Source organism: Macaca nemestrina, chromosome 2 (assembly GCF_043159975.1).
Source record: "Macaca nemestrina isolate mMacNem1 chromosome 2, mMacNem.hap1, whole genome shotgun sequence".
Classification (NCBI taxonomy): Eukaryota; Metazoa; Chordata; class Mammalia; order Primates; family Cercopithecidae; genus Macaca; species Macaca nemestrina.
This window is the reverse complement of record NC_092126.1, coordinates 185,418,323-185,435,089: the sequence shown is the minus strand read 5'-3', so window position 1 is coordinate 185,435,089 and position 16,767 is coordinate 185,418,323. Positions and strand designations below refer to the sequence as shown.

At 36.0% G+C, this 16,767-nt stretch overlaps 2 protein-coding genes across 11 annotated transcripts in view; one reads left to right on the top strand and one right to left on the bottom strand.

Annotated features, from left to right (window-relative positions):
• Window positions 1–13,227, bottom strand: part of LOC105477435 (gamma-aminobutyric acid type A receptor subunit rho3) — a 104,351-nt gene extending 91,124 nt beyond the window's left edge. For 7 of the 10 annotated variants that reach the window (XR_011620404.1, XR_011620405.1, XM_071092542.1 and 4 more), the window contains exons 1-3: window positions 13,098–13,227; window positions 11,167–11,270; window positions 10,710–10,815 (exon numbers count right to left, since the gene is read on the bottom strand). The gene's annotated coding sequence lies outside the window, so the exon portion shown is untranslated. Of the gene's footprint in view, window positions 1–5,709; window positions 6,165–10,709; window positions 10,816–11,166; window positions 11,271–13,097 lie in introns of those variants that run through there. The other 3 variants (XR_003017051.2, XM_071092537.1, XM_071092538.1) reach the window with 3 other exon arrangements.
• Window positions 13,228–13,904: 677 nt separating this feature from the next.
• Window positions 13,905–15,114, top strand: LOC105477445 (olfactory receptor 5H14). Its single transcript, XM_011733944.2, is given in 2 exon segments — window positions 13,905–14,494; window positions 14,496–15,114. Coding segments are annotated over 2 exon segments (933 nt in total). The 5' UTR covers window positions 13,905–14,011; the 3' UTR covers window positions 14,946–15,114.
• Window positions 15,115–16,767: the final 1,653 nt, after the last annotated feature.

Sequence of the window (16,767 nt, the reverse complement as noted above, 5' to 3'; positions counted from 1 at the left end):
GCCCTTCAGGAATAGGACAATTTCTAAGTAGATAATAAAACATCAAAGACAACGGACAGAACTGGAATTTAATTATGGGTGCACTATATTTTTCTACTGAAACATAATTTTCCCTCTATAATCACCCCCATTTCTTTCATATATAATTATAGTAAGACTAATTTGTTTTCCAAATAAATCTATCCTCATTAAGCTTCAACTGACTATTTACATAAGTGCAAGTAGGAATAGGAATTGATAGTCTCTTTTTAAGAAGGCCTTGCTACGGCCTTTACTAAATAATCTCAGATTAGACTTTAAAGGCTGTTCAAGCTATAAAGTCATACCAACAACTTACCATTAGTTTCTCCTGCAATTCTGATAGATTTAGGTAAACTCCCCTGTACTCAAAAAGGTTCTAAAAATATCTTTCAGTTTCCTGGGCCTTCCAGTTAGTAAGGTCTTTCTTACTCTTTACCAGTATTGTTAGAAAGCTTGTGAGCAGCTATCAGGCCAGATTTTCTGAAGGAGATGGCTCTAGTTTTGTTTGATAAACACCTGCAAATTTCATGTTGAAATTTGATTACAAATATTGGAGGTTGAAGATGGGAGGTGTTTAGATCATGGGTGTCGATCTGTCATGAATGCCTTGGAGCCATCCTCGTAGTAATAAGTACGTTCTTACTGTATTAGTTCCCATGAGGGCTGGTTGATAAGAGCCCAGCACTGCACTCTCTCTCCTTTCCTCTGTCACCACGTGATCACTACACACACCAGCTCCACTTCACCTGCTGTCATGAATGAAGTAGGCTAAAGCCTTCATCAGAAGTGGGCATTTAATCCATGCTTTCTGTATAGCCTGCAGAATTGTTCTCCAAACAAATACCTTTCATTTATAAATTACCCAGCCTCAAGAATTTATTACAATGCTAAATGGAATAAAGCAGGGCATAATTGGCTCCATAAAGTCAATTCTTAGTTTCTTAAATCTCTCCAGTCGTATCTAATTTTTGCACATTCTCCAATATGACATTCCAGTGACAGTAGTAGTAATATTACCATAATTATGTTATATTATGAGAACAGATTCTGATTAAAATTTTGCAAATACCTATATTGCAATCAAAATAACAATACTCAATGATGGTTTCTGAATTCTGGAGATATCAGCTACGGAGAAGAAGATAAATGTATTAATTCTGTTTACAAAAGGTATACTTAGCCAAATTGTTTGCAAAGTTTCTTTAATTCTGGTCTCGTGTTGTATTTCTAACGTTATCAGAAATCTTTACTTTTCAGAGCCTTTCCTGTAAATCTGTTGAGATTAGATAGATACTTTGCATACAGGGATGTTTCCTTTACATTATTCAGTAGTATTAATGACTACACATTAACTCGAATTCTAAACTTAGTAACTTTCTTTTCTGGAATAGAAGCAATTGACAAATATGCATCACACCAGTATTTTACAGATTGGCAAATCTACGAATACACAATTTCATAATTTCTAGAAGCATGTGTTTCCTGTTGTATAATTTTTCAATGTGGCACAGGACACGGTTGGTAATGAACCCACATTTTTTATTTCTTCTATAATAAGAAGTCCAAAATAGATAAGCATATATTCAGCAATTAGTATTTTTAAAAAAATTTATTTGGAAATTATCCAGATATTCAATGAGTATTGATAATATTAATTCAATGGTGTGACTTTCTAAGAATATCATTTACCACAGAGAAGTGGAAAGATATTTTTAAGCAGACTTATCATTAAACATAATTATGGTTTAAAAGTTCATTTATAAACGTATATTGTACTTACATCTATTTAGTTCACTTATTCTGAATTGTTTGGTTTACTCATGAAAATTTCATAAGACATAAGACATAACCAGGCATCCTCTCAAATTACTCTTTTGTTAACTATATTTACAATACATTTATGTCAGTAAGTCATCATAAAAACAAAAATCTAAAAGTCAAATATTAGGGGTTTTTTTTTGTTTGCTTTATTGCTGTGCCTGATATATATGAAGTAAATGCTATTATATTTTCACATAGGTTTCTATGTTGAACTCTTAGTTTTATGACTTTAAACATCAGGTAGAGATAATAAAAACTTATTTGACTAGGAAACTCAGCTAATATGAAAGTTGTGTGTTTGTATTATATTTAATTCTGAAAACTCTAAAGCGATGTCTATTCTAGTAAAACCAACAAACATAAAGTAGCTTTGATTTAACAGAGATTATCACAGATCGTGTGAACCTGAAAAATATATTGATGAATTTCTATCTTTCTGAGTTTAAGGAATCCTTAATTCATATAAGCACATATTCTTCTATAGGCCAAATGAATAGAGCTCTATTACTAATTAATTTTGCAATACCATCCAAAGGTAGCAAAATGTCACACATACAAACATATGTAGACACAATAGACATACAGAAAGAAGCAAATATTACAGTGTTCATTCTAAAATTGTAGCCACATCAGGTACAACAATAACAAACTTAAGGCTGGGCACAGTGGCTCTTGCCTGTAATCCCAGAACTTTGGGAGGCCAAGGCAGGTGGATCATCTGAAGTTAGGAGTTTGAGATCAGTCTGGCCAACATAGCAAAAACCTGTCTCTACTAAAATAGAAAAATTAGCCAGGCATGGTGGTGCACCCCTATAGTCCCAGCTGCTTGGGAAACAGGCAGGAGAATCGCTCGAACACAGTTGGCAGAGGTTGCAGTGAGCCGAGATCACGCCACTGCACACCAGCCTGGCTGGCAGAAAAAAACTGCATTTCAAAAAAAAAAAAGAAAGAAAAAAAAAACAAACTTAGTAATTTATAAAACTATCTAGACATGAATTGTGTTTCTCATAGTTGGAAGAAGATGTCCTGTCCAGATGACCAAAGCTTTTTATTAATATTTTTGGAAAATATTTTTACTATTTTTCATTAGCCCCATTTACAAATGCCACTTTTTTTTTCAGATGTGACTTCTCTTTGAAATTTGCATATAAAATTATAAAGGTCTCATTTCTTACAGTAGAGATGTAAGAATATTTACATATTAAAATCATAGTGCTTAGATTCCAGACTTCATTTTCCAAAACAAATAAACAAAAAGAATGCTGATAGAGACCCAGTTAAGACAAGAAGACAGCTAAGATAACCACCTTAAAGAGAGGTAAGTTTTGTGATGTAGATTAAGTTAATGCCTTCGCTTTCTCCATTATTTAGAGGTTTAGTCCTACTACTCTTCCTGGACCAGATATGTGGATCTCTTACAAATGGAGATTCCTTTAAATTTCTCTTCTAAAGGGAATCTCAAAACAACCCAGCCAAAATAGTCTTTATGCCAGTAGGTAAAATATTTTGGTAGTTATTTGGCCCCATCATTCACATATCATCCCAGCTTTTGTTTTGTAACTACATTAAAGATTTCAGGGTGATCTTATCAGTGAATAGGACAAGGATTTTCTATGCCTGAACTCAGCATAGATGGACCACAATGTTTCACAAATAGTACTTCTATTCTTGCCTTATATTCAGAGACTGGCTTATCCTTTTTTTTTTTTTTTTTTTGATTGCATGACAGACATGTGAGTTTTTGAAGAAATTCTTTGGGGATGAATTCTAAGAGATTATTTATTTTTCAGCACTTTTGGTCTTTCCCTGGAAGATTGAGGGATTGGATCTTTGCTGTCTATCTTAGGTATGTAACATTTAGCTTCAGCTACAGGCTTCTCTAGGTTCCAGGATCATGTGAATAAATTGGTACAGATCAGGGAGTCCTAAATCATACGATCCAAGAAGAATTAGAAATTCCACAGAAAATGTCTGGGGCATATGTTTGGACTGGATATTTTTTGCTATTGCTCTGAGCTCAGATTTTGACCAAGGTGCAAAACTGGGTAAAGAAGGTAGGCCTGGTTCATCTGATGAGCTGACTTTATAAGGCAACTGACTATTTTTCTTTTACTCTTACAGGTGAAAACATAACTGAGCAAAAGACTTAATAGACTCAGAGTTATGAGGTAGAGGATAATATAGAGAACATAATGAAATGAAAATGAGAAAGCATTTCATAACATGAAAATGAGAAAAATCTTACATAAGAATATTTTCACAGTGATTCTGAAATAGGAAAATTAGACAGTGCTTCTAAACTCCAAGCTTACTTTCCTCATTCCCACATGTAGGCAAAACTACATTTGGAAAAAATTTAGTTTATAGTGTGTGACTTTGAAACAAAATGGTAAGAGCCCCTCGTCAAAGCAAACCTCCTCCTTGCTTGGGGTCCAGGCCACAAGATTAGATATTATGGCTCCAGAGTCATGCAGTCAGAGGCCACAAGATTCCTAACCTCCCTAATTATTTCTGTAGATAACATTATTATTGTAAAACCTAAGGTTTTTAGACCCTGCATTGTGATGAAACACGTCACACCACCCAGACTGGTAAACTCGCTTGTCTGATCTTGTAGCTCTTTTCCAGAAACTGGTTTACTGCAAGAGGACAGCTTTGACTCATATGCATTTATCCCCAAACCAACAAATCAACATTCCCCATTTCCTAGCCTTCTGTCTGAAAAACTATCTATAAAAACCCTTAGACTCTGTCTGGGTGCAATGGCTCGTGCCTTTAATTCCAGCACATTGAGAGACCGAGGCAGACAAATCAATTGAAGCCAGGAGTTTGAGACCAGCCTGGCCAACGTGACAAAACTCTGTTTCTTCTAAAAATACAAAAATTAGCCAGGCGTGATGGTGCATGCCTGTAATCCTAGCTATTTGCTGGCGGTTGGGGGGGGCGGGGCCGGGGGTGCATTGAGGCATGAGAATCACTTGAACCCAGGAGGGAAAGGTTGCAGTGAGCAGCCATCCTGCCAGTGCACTCCAACCTGGGCAATAAAGTGAGACCCTGTCTCAAAAAAAAGTGAAAAAGAAGAAGGAAGAGAGAGAAAGAAAGGAAAAAAAGGAATAAAAAAGAAAGAAAGAAAGAAAGAAAGGAAAGAAAGAAAGAAAGAAAGAAAGAAAGAAAGAAAGAAAGAAAGAAAGAAAGAAAGAAAGAAAGAAAGAAAGAAAGAAAGAAAGAAAAAGAGATGTAAGGAAGGAAGGAAGGAAGGAAGGAAAGACTCTAGCTTCTGAATATTTGGAGAGTTTGACTTGAGTTATAATTAAACTCTGTTTTCCCATTTAGCCAGGTTTGTGTGTATTAAACTTTTTCTCATTGCAATTGCCCTGTATTGATAATTGGCTCTATCTGGGTAGCAGGCGAGAAGATCTCATTTGGTGGTAACAGAAAGAAGGAGCAGTTGGAGTTAAGTCAGTCATTGACTTACACCTAGACTCTATGGAAAAAAAACACATACACGCGCGCGCGCGTGCACACACACACACACACACACACACATATTCTAATTGGATATAAAGACAGAATGACATTTTGAAGGCATAGTAAGAGCACCACCTATGACTGAATACATTGCAAGACTGTCTTCGTGTTTTCTTTTCTTTCCCCCTGACCATTGCCTAAAAATAAAATTTTTATTTTATTATCATCAGATTTCAGCTCACCTGAAAGTTACATAAATATCTGGAGTTTGAGCTGCAGTTTGCATGAGGAGGACAATTTTACTCGTGGGTGGCTTATGAAGGGAATCTAGATCGTTGGCCTTATTAAAATCATAACTAGCTCAGATGAGACTATACCAATCAAAACATTAAGAGCATCCAATTTTTAAAAATCAATTTTTATTTTAAGTTCTGGGGTAGATGTACAAGACATGCAGATTTGTTACCTAGGTAAACATGTGCTGTGGTGGTTTGCTACACAGATGAACCCATCACCTAGGTAGGAAGCCCAGCATCCATTAGCTATTCTTCCCGATGAAGAACATCCAATTTATACACAAACTGAAGTTCACATAAAATGTCACTAGTGTCACATGTTGTGGAAAATTGTGGCATAAAGTATAATTTCAATTGTGAAAACTAGAACTGGCTTCCAGTGACTTAATGTTTATGATTCTGAAGTCCTCAGTACACTGTAGTATAATCTGTATTTCTCACACATATCTAAATCCACAATGCCCAGCTGAACATTTTCACTTCATCCATGTAGAATTATTGTCACTTGTTCTTTATATTGTGTGCATCAGCATTCATTCTTTTGCTTAGTTGATTCTGCTAAAAATCAAACATTCAAACAAAAAATTGATGGAAAATAAAGTGCTGTCAACAGCAGCAGCAAGATTTTTAGAGAAATTTAGCTTTAATCACTGTAATTAAAAGGGTAGAGTAACAGTTAAATATGGAGTAAACTTTCAGCCAGTGCCAATATATTCATGAACAGTATACAATTTATAAGTAAATTTCAAGTCAAAGTCTCTTTATCAAACACCAATTCCATAGAAAAATTAACTTGAATTAAAAAAAGAAAGGAAAATGAAAAGACTCTCAAAGCTCTGTCTAGTATCAATGAACACCAAAGTTAATGCAGGCACTCAACCCAGACTTCGGAGCCTTTCTCTTTATTTTGGCTTAATGGATCTCCAATACTTTCTGTCTCCCTCTTTATTGACATGTCTTTCTTGCATTTACCGTCTATGACGTGATTATTCTGTATCTATTTTTCTTCGTCCTTGTTTTATTTCACCCATGCAAATTTCCATTTCCACATTCCAATCCCTTTCTTCTCTTGATGACTTCCTCTCACTTATCTATCTTTACTTTTGAGAACTTTTCCTAAGTACTCTAATGGAGTAAAAAACTTTCGTTTATGAGCAGCAGACAAATACAAATTGTTCTCCACGTGTCATAGAGTACTCTATCTTATCCCCTCACTGCTGTGCTACTTCTTTCACCTTCACTCCTTATTTGCTGACTTTTATTCTATTACATGATGATGTATTGGGGGAAACCCCACTCCTGATATTCAACGTGGGTTGTTTGCTATTTCCCTAAGCGTCGGCTGGTCTGAGAAATAAAGGGGAAGAGTACAAAAGAGAGAGATTTTAAAGCTGGGTGTCCGGGGGAGACATCACATGTTGAAGGGTTTCGTGATGCTCCCTGAGCCCTAAAACCAGCAAGTTTTTATTAGCAATATTCAAAAGGGGAGGGAGTGCATGGATAGGGTGTGGGTCACAGAGATCACATGCTTCACAAGGTAAAAAAAATAGCAAATGGAGGCAGGGCCAGATCACAGGACCACAGGAAGGGGTAAAATTAAAATTGTTAATGAAGTTTTGGGCATGCATTTTCACTGATAACATCTTATCAGAAGACAGGGTTTGAGAGCAGACAACCAGTCTGACCAAAATTTATTAGGTGGGAATAAGCAGGATTTATTAGGTGGGAATAAGCCTCATCTTAATAAGCCTGGGAGTGTTACAGGAGACTGGGGTTTATTTCATCCCTTTGGCTTTGACTGTAAAAGACAGTCACCCCTAAAGGGGCCATTTCAGAAGCCTACCCTCAGGGGCCATTCTCTTTCTCAGGGATATTCCTTGCTGAGAAAAAGAATTCAGCAGTATTTCTCCTATTTGCTTTTGAAAGAAGAGAAATATGGCTCTGTTCCATCCAGCTCACTGGCAGTCAAAGTTTAAGGTTATCTCCTTGTTCCCTGAACATCACTGTTATCCTGTTCTTTTTTCAAGATGCCCAGATTTCATATTGTTCAAACACACATGCTCTACAAACAATTTGTGCAGTTAACGCAATCATCACAGGGTCCTGAGGCGACATATATCCTCCTCAGCTTATGAAGATAACAGGATTAAGAGATTAAAGTAAAGACAGGCATAGGAAATCACAAGGGTATTGATTGAGGAAGTGAAAAGTATCCATGAAATCTTCACTATTTATGTTCAGAGATTGCAGTAAAGACAGGCATAAGAAATTATAAAAGTATCAATCTGGGGAACTAATAAATGTCCATGAAATCTTCACAATTTATGTTCTTCTGCCATAGCTTCAGCCGGTCCCTCCATTCGGGGTCCCTGACTTCCCGCAACACTGATGCTCTGACTAAAGCCACTAAAAATGACTTCCTTTCTACACACAGTGATTTCCCTGGACTCCTTGTCCTGTAGAGCATTTATTTTGTCATTTCTCCCTGTGCTTCACTTGGTCACAGTTATCTTTCCTCTCTTTATGTCCACAACAGCCAGCTTTCTACTTCCCTCCTGCTTCTTCCCTTGATCACTCTGTTTAGTACCATTTTCTGTTATCTCCTTTGTCTCTCTTTTGAACATCCAGGGCTTTGGGTAGCAATGGAAAAATTTTACTGAATGGATATTGACTCTAGTATAGAAATGGCAGGGGAGGTAGAGGAATCCACAGGAAAATAATGGCAGAAACAGAAGTAAAGCAGCCAGTCAGCAGCCAAAGTCCTTTTCCAACAGTAACTCCATGAGTGTGGCTGTTTCTGCTGATAATAACACAGCTCATATTTTCAGCAACATTGTTGTACATACAGGATACACATGCTGGAATCTTATGTTTTTACCTCAACTGCCTTTGCACAATTTTTTTTGTCTATGTACATTTGTCTCCATTTCTCTATATCCAACTCTATGTAGGGTGGGTTCGATTGGGCAAATCTAGGTGAAATTCTTTGTCTGCCACCAAGACCCATGTGGTAGAAAGGGATTCCAGGGGTTGGCCATATAACGAATGACATCCATTGCCTTCATAACCTTTTAGTATGTTTCTCAAAAAGTTTTGTATTTCAACTTTTATTTTAGATATAAAGAGTGCACGGGCAGCTTTGTTATTTCGTTACATGAGTATATTGCATGCATGCAGCGGGCATAGTACCCAATAGGTGGTTTTATCACTGATTCCTTCTCTCCTCCCTCCCCAACCTATTAGTCCACAGAGTCTATTACAGTCATGTTTATGTCCTGTGTTCTCAATGTTTAGCTTCCACTCAGAAGTGAGAACATGTGGTATTTGGTTTTCTGTTCCTTCATTGGTTCATTTAAGATTACAGCCTCCAACCACACCTATGCTGCTGCAAAAGATATGATCCTGTTCTTTTTATGGCTGCATAGTATTCTGTGATCTATATGTACCACGTTATATTTATCCAATCCACCACTGATGATCACTTAGGTTCATTCCACGTCTTTGCTATTGTGAATAGCACAGCAATGAACATATGAGTATATGTGTCTTTATAAACAAAGTAGCATAATTCTGGTACAAAAACAGATGCATAGAACACTGGAAAAGAATAGAACACTCAGAAATCAAGCCACAAACTTACAATCATCTGATCTTCAACAAATCTGACAAAAAATTGCAATGGGGCAAGCATAGTCTACTCAATAAATGGTGCTGGGATAAGTGACTAGCCAAACGAAGAATGAAACTCGCTAGCCATATTTAGAAGAATGAATGCCCCTACAACCTGCATCAAGGGGAAACTGGATGGGGGCTATCCCTGGTGGGGCAGCTCCTCAGTTCTGTTTACCACCAAACTTGGCACAGCCAGGTGATTAAATCCAAATTCATTCAGAATGTAGTTGAGATGAGGCGCTGTGTGGTGGAAGAAGAATGGCATTTGTAGCCAGACGACCTAGGTTTGAGTCTTATCTCTGGTCCCACACCTTTCACATATACCAAAATTAACCCGAGCTGGATTAAACATTTAATGTAAGAACTTATTCTGTAAACATCCTAGGAGATACCCTAGGGTCTTTCTCAACATCAGCATTGGAAAAGAATTTTGGTTATGTCCTCAAAAGCAATTGCAACAAAAACAAAAAATGACAAATCATCCTTAATTAAACAAAGGAGCTTCTGCACAGCAAAATAAACTATCGATAGAGTGTGTAAGCAATTTACAGAATGGGAGAAAATATTCCCAAACTATGCTTTCAGTAAAGGTCTACTATCCAGAATAAATAAGGTATTTAACAAATCAACAAACAAAAACCAAATAACCCATTTACCAAAGAGCAAAGTGCATGAACAGACACTTCTAAAAAGACTACACAAGTGATCATGAGACATATACGAAAATGCTCATCATCACTAGTCACCAGGGAAATGCAAATCAAAACTAAAATGAAATATCATCTCACACCAGTCAGAATGACTATTATTAAAAAGTCAAAAAACAACAGATGCTGGAGAGGCTACCAAGAAAAGGGAACACATACACTATTGGTGGGAATACAAATTACTTCAGCCACTGTGGAACGCAGTCTGCAGATTTCTCAAAGAACTCTGAACAGAGCTCCAATTTGACTCAGTAATTCCATTTCTGGATATATACCCAAAGGAAATTAGATCATTATACTGTCAATTTTTTTCTTGTTATACTTCTTTTTTTTAGTGTACTCTCCAATAGATATGACATTCATAACTATATCCTCAGCTGCTTAAATGACTTCCAAAATAATATTTATATTGCTCTTGTAGAACTGTATTGCTAAATCTAAACAGCTTACCTGCACCTGGCTGTTCAAAGCGTGCTCATACTGCAAACTCCTCAATGCATCTGAGTTCTCAGTCTCTATTTTGGATGACTATCTGCCTACTCACAGAGTGATACTTTTTTCCTTCAGTGACCACTACATTTCCGTCAAATACGGGACTAAGTTCAAGTGACAGTAAATTCTGAATACCTTAGAATCTATCTCTTCATCCTTTTCATTATTCCCAACATTATATTATACAAGGATGAAGCCACTTGATTTAAGTTTGTGTCATGTCAGTACTTACGTCAGCACGTTAAACTGCTTACATCTCTCTACTGAAGAGTTTTCAGTGACTTCTGTGTATTCTATGTATTATTTGTCTTATTTCTTTGTCTTTTTCAAGAAACATTCTATGAAAAAAGGATAAGCGATTAGGGAATCTACCAAAAAATATGGCTTTTACTTTCCAACTAACTTTTCTTTAATGAATACATTTACTGTCAAGAATGTTACAAATCACTATTTAAATACAAAAATGTAAATATTACAAATAAGTCTATTAGATTTTGTTTCTGAAAGAATGCTCACTAATATGTTGCTGAGTTAATGTTCTAAAGAAAGTACTGAATATGTTGCCATCCTTTTCAAACTCCCGCAATAATACTTCTATAATTGTTCTGTAAATTGTGGTAAAGACAAAACCACTGACTACCCTCTGAATTCGCTTGGAAGCCTCCCCATGCTGGCCACCCTGAACACACCTGGCCTTCCTTGCTTCTCTCTTTTCAAACCAGCCACATTTACCATTTATTGTTTTCCAATGATCAAGGCTCTTTGATAATCTAGGTCCTCCCATGATGAAGGCCTGTTGGATGGCAAATGTCCACAGTTATCACTTTGTTAGAAATAAAGGCTCCTGAGAGACCCACACAAGAACTACTGAAAGAGAATCTGCATTTTGACAGGATCTCTAGGAAAGTCATAGGCATTATCATTTGAGAAGCACAGAATTAGGGCACCTTCCACTGCAGTCCCTGGCTTTGTTTTATATTGGCTCCTCCCTTGTCCTCTTCCTAGTGAAATTTCCCATCAGATTTTAGCTACAAATGGAGGAACTTGGTATATGTCTAAAATGTAAGCTGAAATTTGAATGGGGAACACAGCTCTGTTTGGTTTTGGCTCCTGAATTGAATCTAAAATTTTGGTCTTATTAAAATTATGCTTTGATTACATCAGATAAGACCATACTAATCAAAGCCCTAAGAGTAAATTTCACATATATACTAAAGTTTGAACAAATATGGCAGAAGTGTCATCTGTGGTGGTAAATAGTGGCATAAAGTGTTATTTCAATTGTTAAAAGTAGAAGTGTCCACAATGAAATGATGCTTATGGTTCTGGGAGTCTGTAATGACCTTTGGGCCAACCTGGATTCTCATATGTGTCTGAATTCACAATGCCCACTAGAATCGCTTCAATCTGTTCTACAGGGAGTCCTCTGGCAATCTTATGAGAACTTCAGTTTTTCACTCCTTCATCTTCTGGAAAAAATACTCAGCTGCACAATTGGATCAGTCATGTGCTCAAACCAAATTTTTATAACCAAAAGTTTTCTAAACTTGGGAAATGAAGTGTCAAAAAGAATGAATATGCAGTGAAATGCTACCAGTGCTATTAACATCGTGGTGCTACTGTGGTTTTTTTTTTTTTTCTGTTTTATACAGTGTAACACGTTTAAAGGATATCCACAATTTCTTTCAAAAATATGGGTAAGGAGGAAATAATTTTTTTAATTTTCATTATGTTTTATAGAAATGTTGAAATGCTGTTTAATTGATTGAAATTTTAGATCAGGTATACAAGCTATTAAAATAGCCAGAAGGAAGTTGAATAACTATTACTGTACTGTCTTTAGATTTCAGTTTTACAACTATACTATGGATAGGGTACATAGTTATAAGACTGAATTGTTCCTTTAATGATACTGTATTATCTTGTTAATCTTGTTATAATAACTTTATATGACCTAGGTCATTAAACAATTAAAACTTGGTTTAAAGGTTCAGATCATAATGATTCTTAGAATTATTTCTTGGAATTATTCTGATATAAATATCCATTCGTTTTAATTCGCCACATTCTCTGATTAAAACTTTTAATGTGAGTTACCTACAGATAAATTCCTGTATCCTTACACCCACATTGGACAATAATTTCACAGCTCACACTATAAATGTTATTGATGTAAATAAAAGTTGCATTAAGAGGAGTCTTGGTAATTCTGCCTTGGCTACTTTTGAATCCAAAATCTTTCTCTCTCTCTCCGTATTCCAAATGTAAGATCAGTGTGTTTCATTTGCCATCCTAGATCGTGTCCCTTCACTCTACAAGGAAGAAGAATGGGAAAATGAGTTTCTAGCTCTTTTGGCTTGTAGAGCAGTAGGTATTCTCTGACAGCTGCCAAGACATGGATGGCAAAAAAAGATCACATCTTGGCTATTTACGGGACATATGTCCACTTTGTTACCTCTTTAACATATCTTGCTCCAGTTGATTTTCTTGCCACTCTTTTTGTTTATTTGTTACTCTCCAATGGATACATCATTCTTAACTGTGCCTTTGATTACCACAATAATTCCAAGTAATTATTTCTGTTAAGCTCTAACAGGCTCATATTACTGATTGGATTTACCTAGTTGGCTGCAGGATGCTCACTCCAAGAACTTGCTAGCACATCTGAGTTCCCATCCTCAATATTTAATGACCAACTACCCAGTCACCAAGTGACTCTTACCTCCTTTATTACCTTTTGTTTCCCACCAAATATGTCATAGAATACTAGAGAATCTACATTCCGAATTCTTTGGAATCTATTTCTTTGTCTTACCATTTCTTCCAATGTAATATCACACACGGACTAGACACCTAGCACTCATTTGAATCACCTTGAGGGTATTTTTAAAGACAGATTTCTAGAACTCATTTCTGAAATAATCAATTTCTACATTAAAATCTCACAATCTATATTTTTCATAAAACACTTTCCAGATAATTTTCATTTGTGATTTGATTTGGGATTGCTGGGACCTTAGTAACAAGTTTCTAATTAGTACCCCTTAGTCCAATTTCCCCATCCCGCAGCATATTTTCTACACTATCAAAAAATCTAGAAACTGTTTTAGGATGCTATTTCCCATCTTAAAGTATTTGGTACATAGTTATATAATGAAAAAGTGTAAGATTCTTCACATGGCATTTATTTCATTGATTTTCATTCAGACCTTTCAAAAACCTTTTCTCCAGGACCTCCATTCATGTACCAGACACAGGAATGTTCTACCACATTCAAGAGTGTGCACATAAATTTAGTGAATCCAGAGAATGCATATTACTACCCAATTTTCAAACAATAATATATGATTTTTTCATTTCATTAACACCTTAAATATAGGATTTCTTATTTATAATAATGATCAAAAAATTAAGAGGGCTCTGATAATTGCACACTTCATTGCAACACCTCTTCCCCAATTTCAGCTCGTAATGCCATTGCAAATGTTCCCTTTCATTTGTTGCATTTTATTTTAGAGGACATGCAGTGAGGACATGGAAGAGGCAAATGCAACATTGCTGACAGAGTTTGTTCTCACAGGATTTTTATATCAACCAAAGTGGAAAATACCCCTGTTCCTGGCATTCTTAGTAACATATCTCATCACCATCATGGGGAATCTTGGCCTGATTGCTGTCATCTGGAAAGACCCTCACCTTCATATCCCAATGTACTTATTCCTTGGGAATTTGGCTTTTGTGGATGCTTGGTTATCATCCACAGTGACTCCGAAGATGCTGATCAACTTCTTAGCTAAGAGTAAGATCATATCTCTCTCTGAATGCAAGATACAATTTTTTTCCTTTGCAATTGGTGTAACCACAGAATGTTTTCTCTTGGCAACAATGGCGTATGATCACTATGTAGCCATATGCAAACCTTTACTTTATCCAGTCATTATGACCAACAGACTATGCATCTGGCTATTAGTCTTGTCATTTCTAGGTGGCCTTCTTCATGCTGTAATTCATGAAGGTTTTTTTTTACAGATTAACCTTCTGTAATTCCAACATAATACATCACTTTTACTGTGACATTATCCCATTGTTAAAAATTTCCTGTATTGATTCTTCTATTAATTTTCTCATGGTTTTTATTTTCTCAGGTTCAATACAAGTTTTCACCATTGGGACTGTTCTTATATCTTATACATTTGTCCTCTATACAATCTTGAAAAAGAGGTCTGTGAAAGGTATAAGAAAAGCCTTCTCCACCTGTGGAGCTCATCTCTTATCTGTATCTTTATACTATGGCCCCCTCGCCTTCATGTATGTGGGCTCTGCTTCCCCACAGGCTGATGACCAAGATATGATGGAGTCTCTATTTGACACTGTCATAGTTCCTTTATTAAATCCCATGATCTACAGCCTGAGAAATAAGCAAGTAATAGATTCACTCACAAAAATGGTCAAAAGAAATGATGTTTAGATCTCTTACTCATTTCTCTTTTCTATTTACTAAAATAGTCACAAAATTGTGCAAATTAGAGGTACCTATGTTTTGCCACCATTAAAGGATTTTGCAATTATAACTCTCCCAGCACTTTAATGACCTATGATATTAGTACCTATTTAACTAATTAAAATATCCCACTGTTATTCAAAAGCATTTGAGAAATTTTAGTCAACTGTTCATAATAGAATAATGATAGCATAAAGCAAATAAAAATATTGTACAGTATGGCATGTTAATCAATGTGTCTCATAAATACATCAAATTCAAAATAGTCTAGTTCATCTGTTAAGCACTTAAGTATGATGTTTTTGATACTAACACAACTGTATGACCCGAGATGTCTATCACATTTATCTTCATAGTGAAGGTTGATTTGTGTCTAGGGGAAGACAGGTAGATTCAAGAATTCTACTAGCCATCAAGAGGCCTTTCAGTCCACTTACTGTAAAAGAGTGAATTTCACTTCTTGTAGGAAGCCAACTTACATATCAAATAAAGTAACAGAAATGGAAATGCAGTGAGGACAAAATGAGATGGGGTTAACAGTGAAGGCACTGCCAATATGCAAGAGGGCAAGAGGATGCTGTTAACGCTGTGTGCTTGTATGAGTAAGAAGCATGCAGCCTTTAACTTTCTAAGATGGCTTCTAAGGGACTTAGCAGCTGTGATTTCATTTTCAATCTGAAAAGCTTCCCTAAATCAGAAAATTAAATGAATAAACAGAACTTAATTTGAAATAGTCATAGAAAGGAAAAGACAAATGACATAGTAGGAAGAGAAGGGTCTTAATCTTCCTAGAAAAAATAAATGAAGCTACTAAGGTTTTAAAAGTCAGTGATGTTACATGATTATTGGAATGTGTTGTTGACAACCAGGGACTTTAAATCTTTATCACCAAAGTTCAAAGAATTTTAAGTTGACATGACATCATAGTGTCCAGTGATTGCGAAGAAAAATATGAAAATGAGGAAGAGTTTGGATTTTTCTGCTTCAAAAAGTCCTTGTTAACTTTCTTTTCACTTCATACTCTTGAAGTATGTGAGTCATCCATCTACCATTCCACTCTGCCCTTTGTCTTTCAACACTGAAATTCATTTCACTTTGTCACTGATACCAAGGCCCTTACCCTAAAAATTACTCACATGTTGTTTTGCAAACCTCTAGTTATTTCCTCCACCCTTCTTACACTAATTTATTTCCCCATTTTGCTGTCACATTGTTTTATTCAATTCCTACAATTTCTTTTGTTGGATCATCATTGCTACCTGATTTTATATATATGTATACATATGTGTGTGTGTGTATTTTAGGTGTCAATGTATATGTATACATACACTTATGTATACATGAGAGGAGAGAAAGGCTTTTATTGATTTAATGTGGAAGTAAGGCAAACAGAAACTTTTGTGGCTAAAGTGGAGCAGTAGTATTATTTGGATTATTCCAGTAGAAAGTTCCTATGTAGAGGTGAGTTGATCATTTCTGATTGGTTAAAGTAAACTTTTGTTAAGAACCTATCATCAGAGTGAACAGGCAACCAACAGAAAGGGAGAAAATTTTTGCAATCTCTCCATCTGACAAAGGGCTAAGATCCAGCATCTACAAGAAACTTAAACAAATTTACAAGGGAAAAACAAACCACCCCATCAAAACATGGGTGAAGGATATGAACAGACACTTCGCAAAAGAAGACATTTATGCGACCAACAAACATATGAAAAACAGCTCGTCATCACTGGTCAGTAGAGAAATGCAAATCAAAACCACAAGGAGATACCACCTCACACCATTAGAA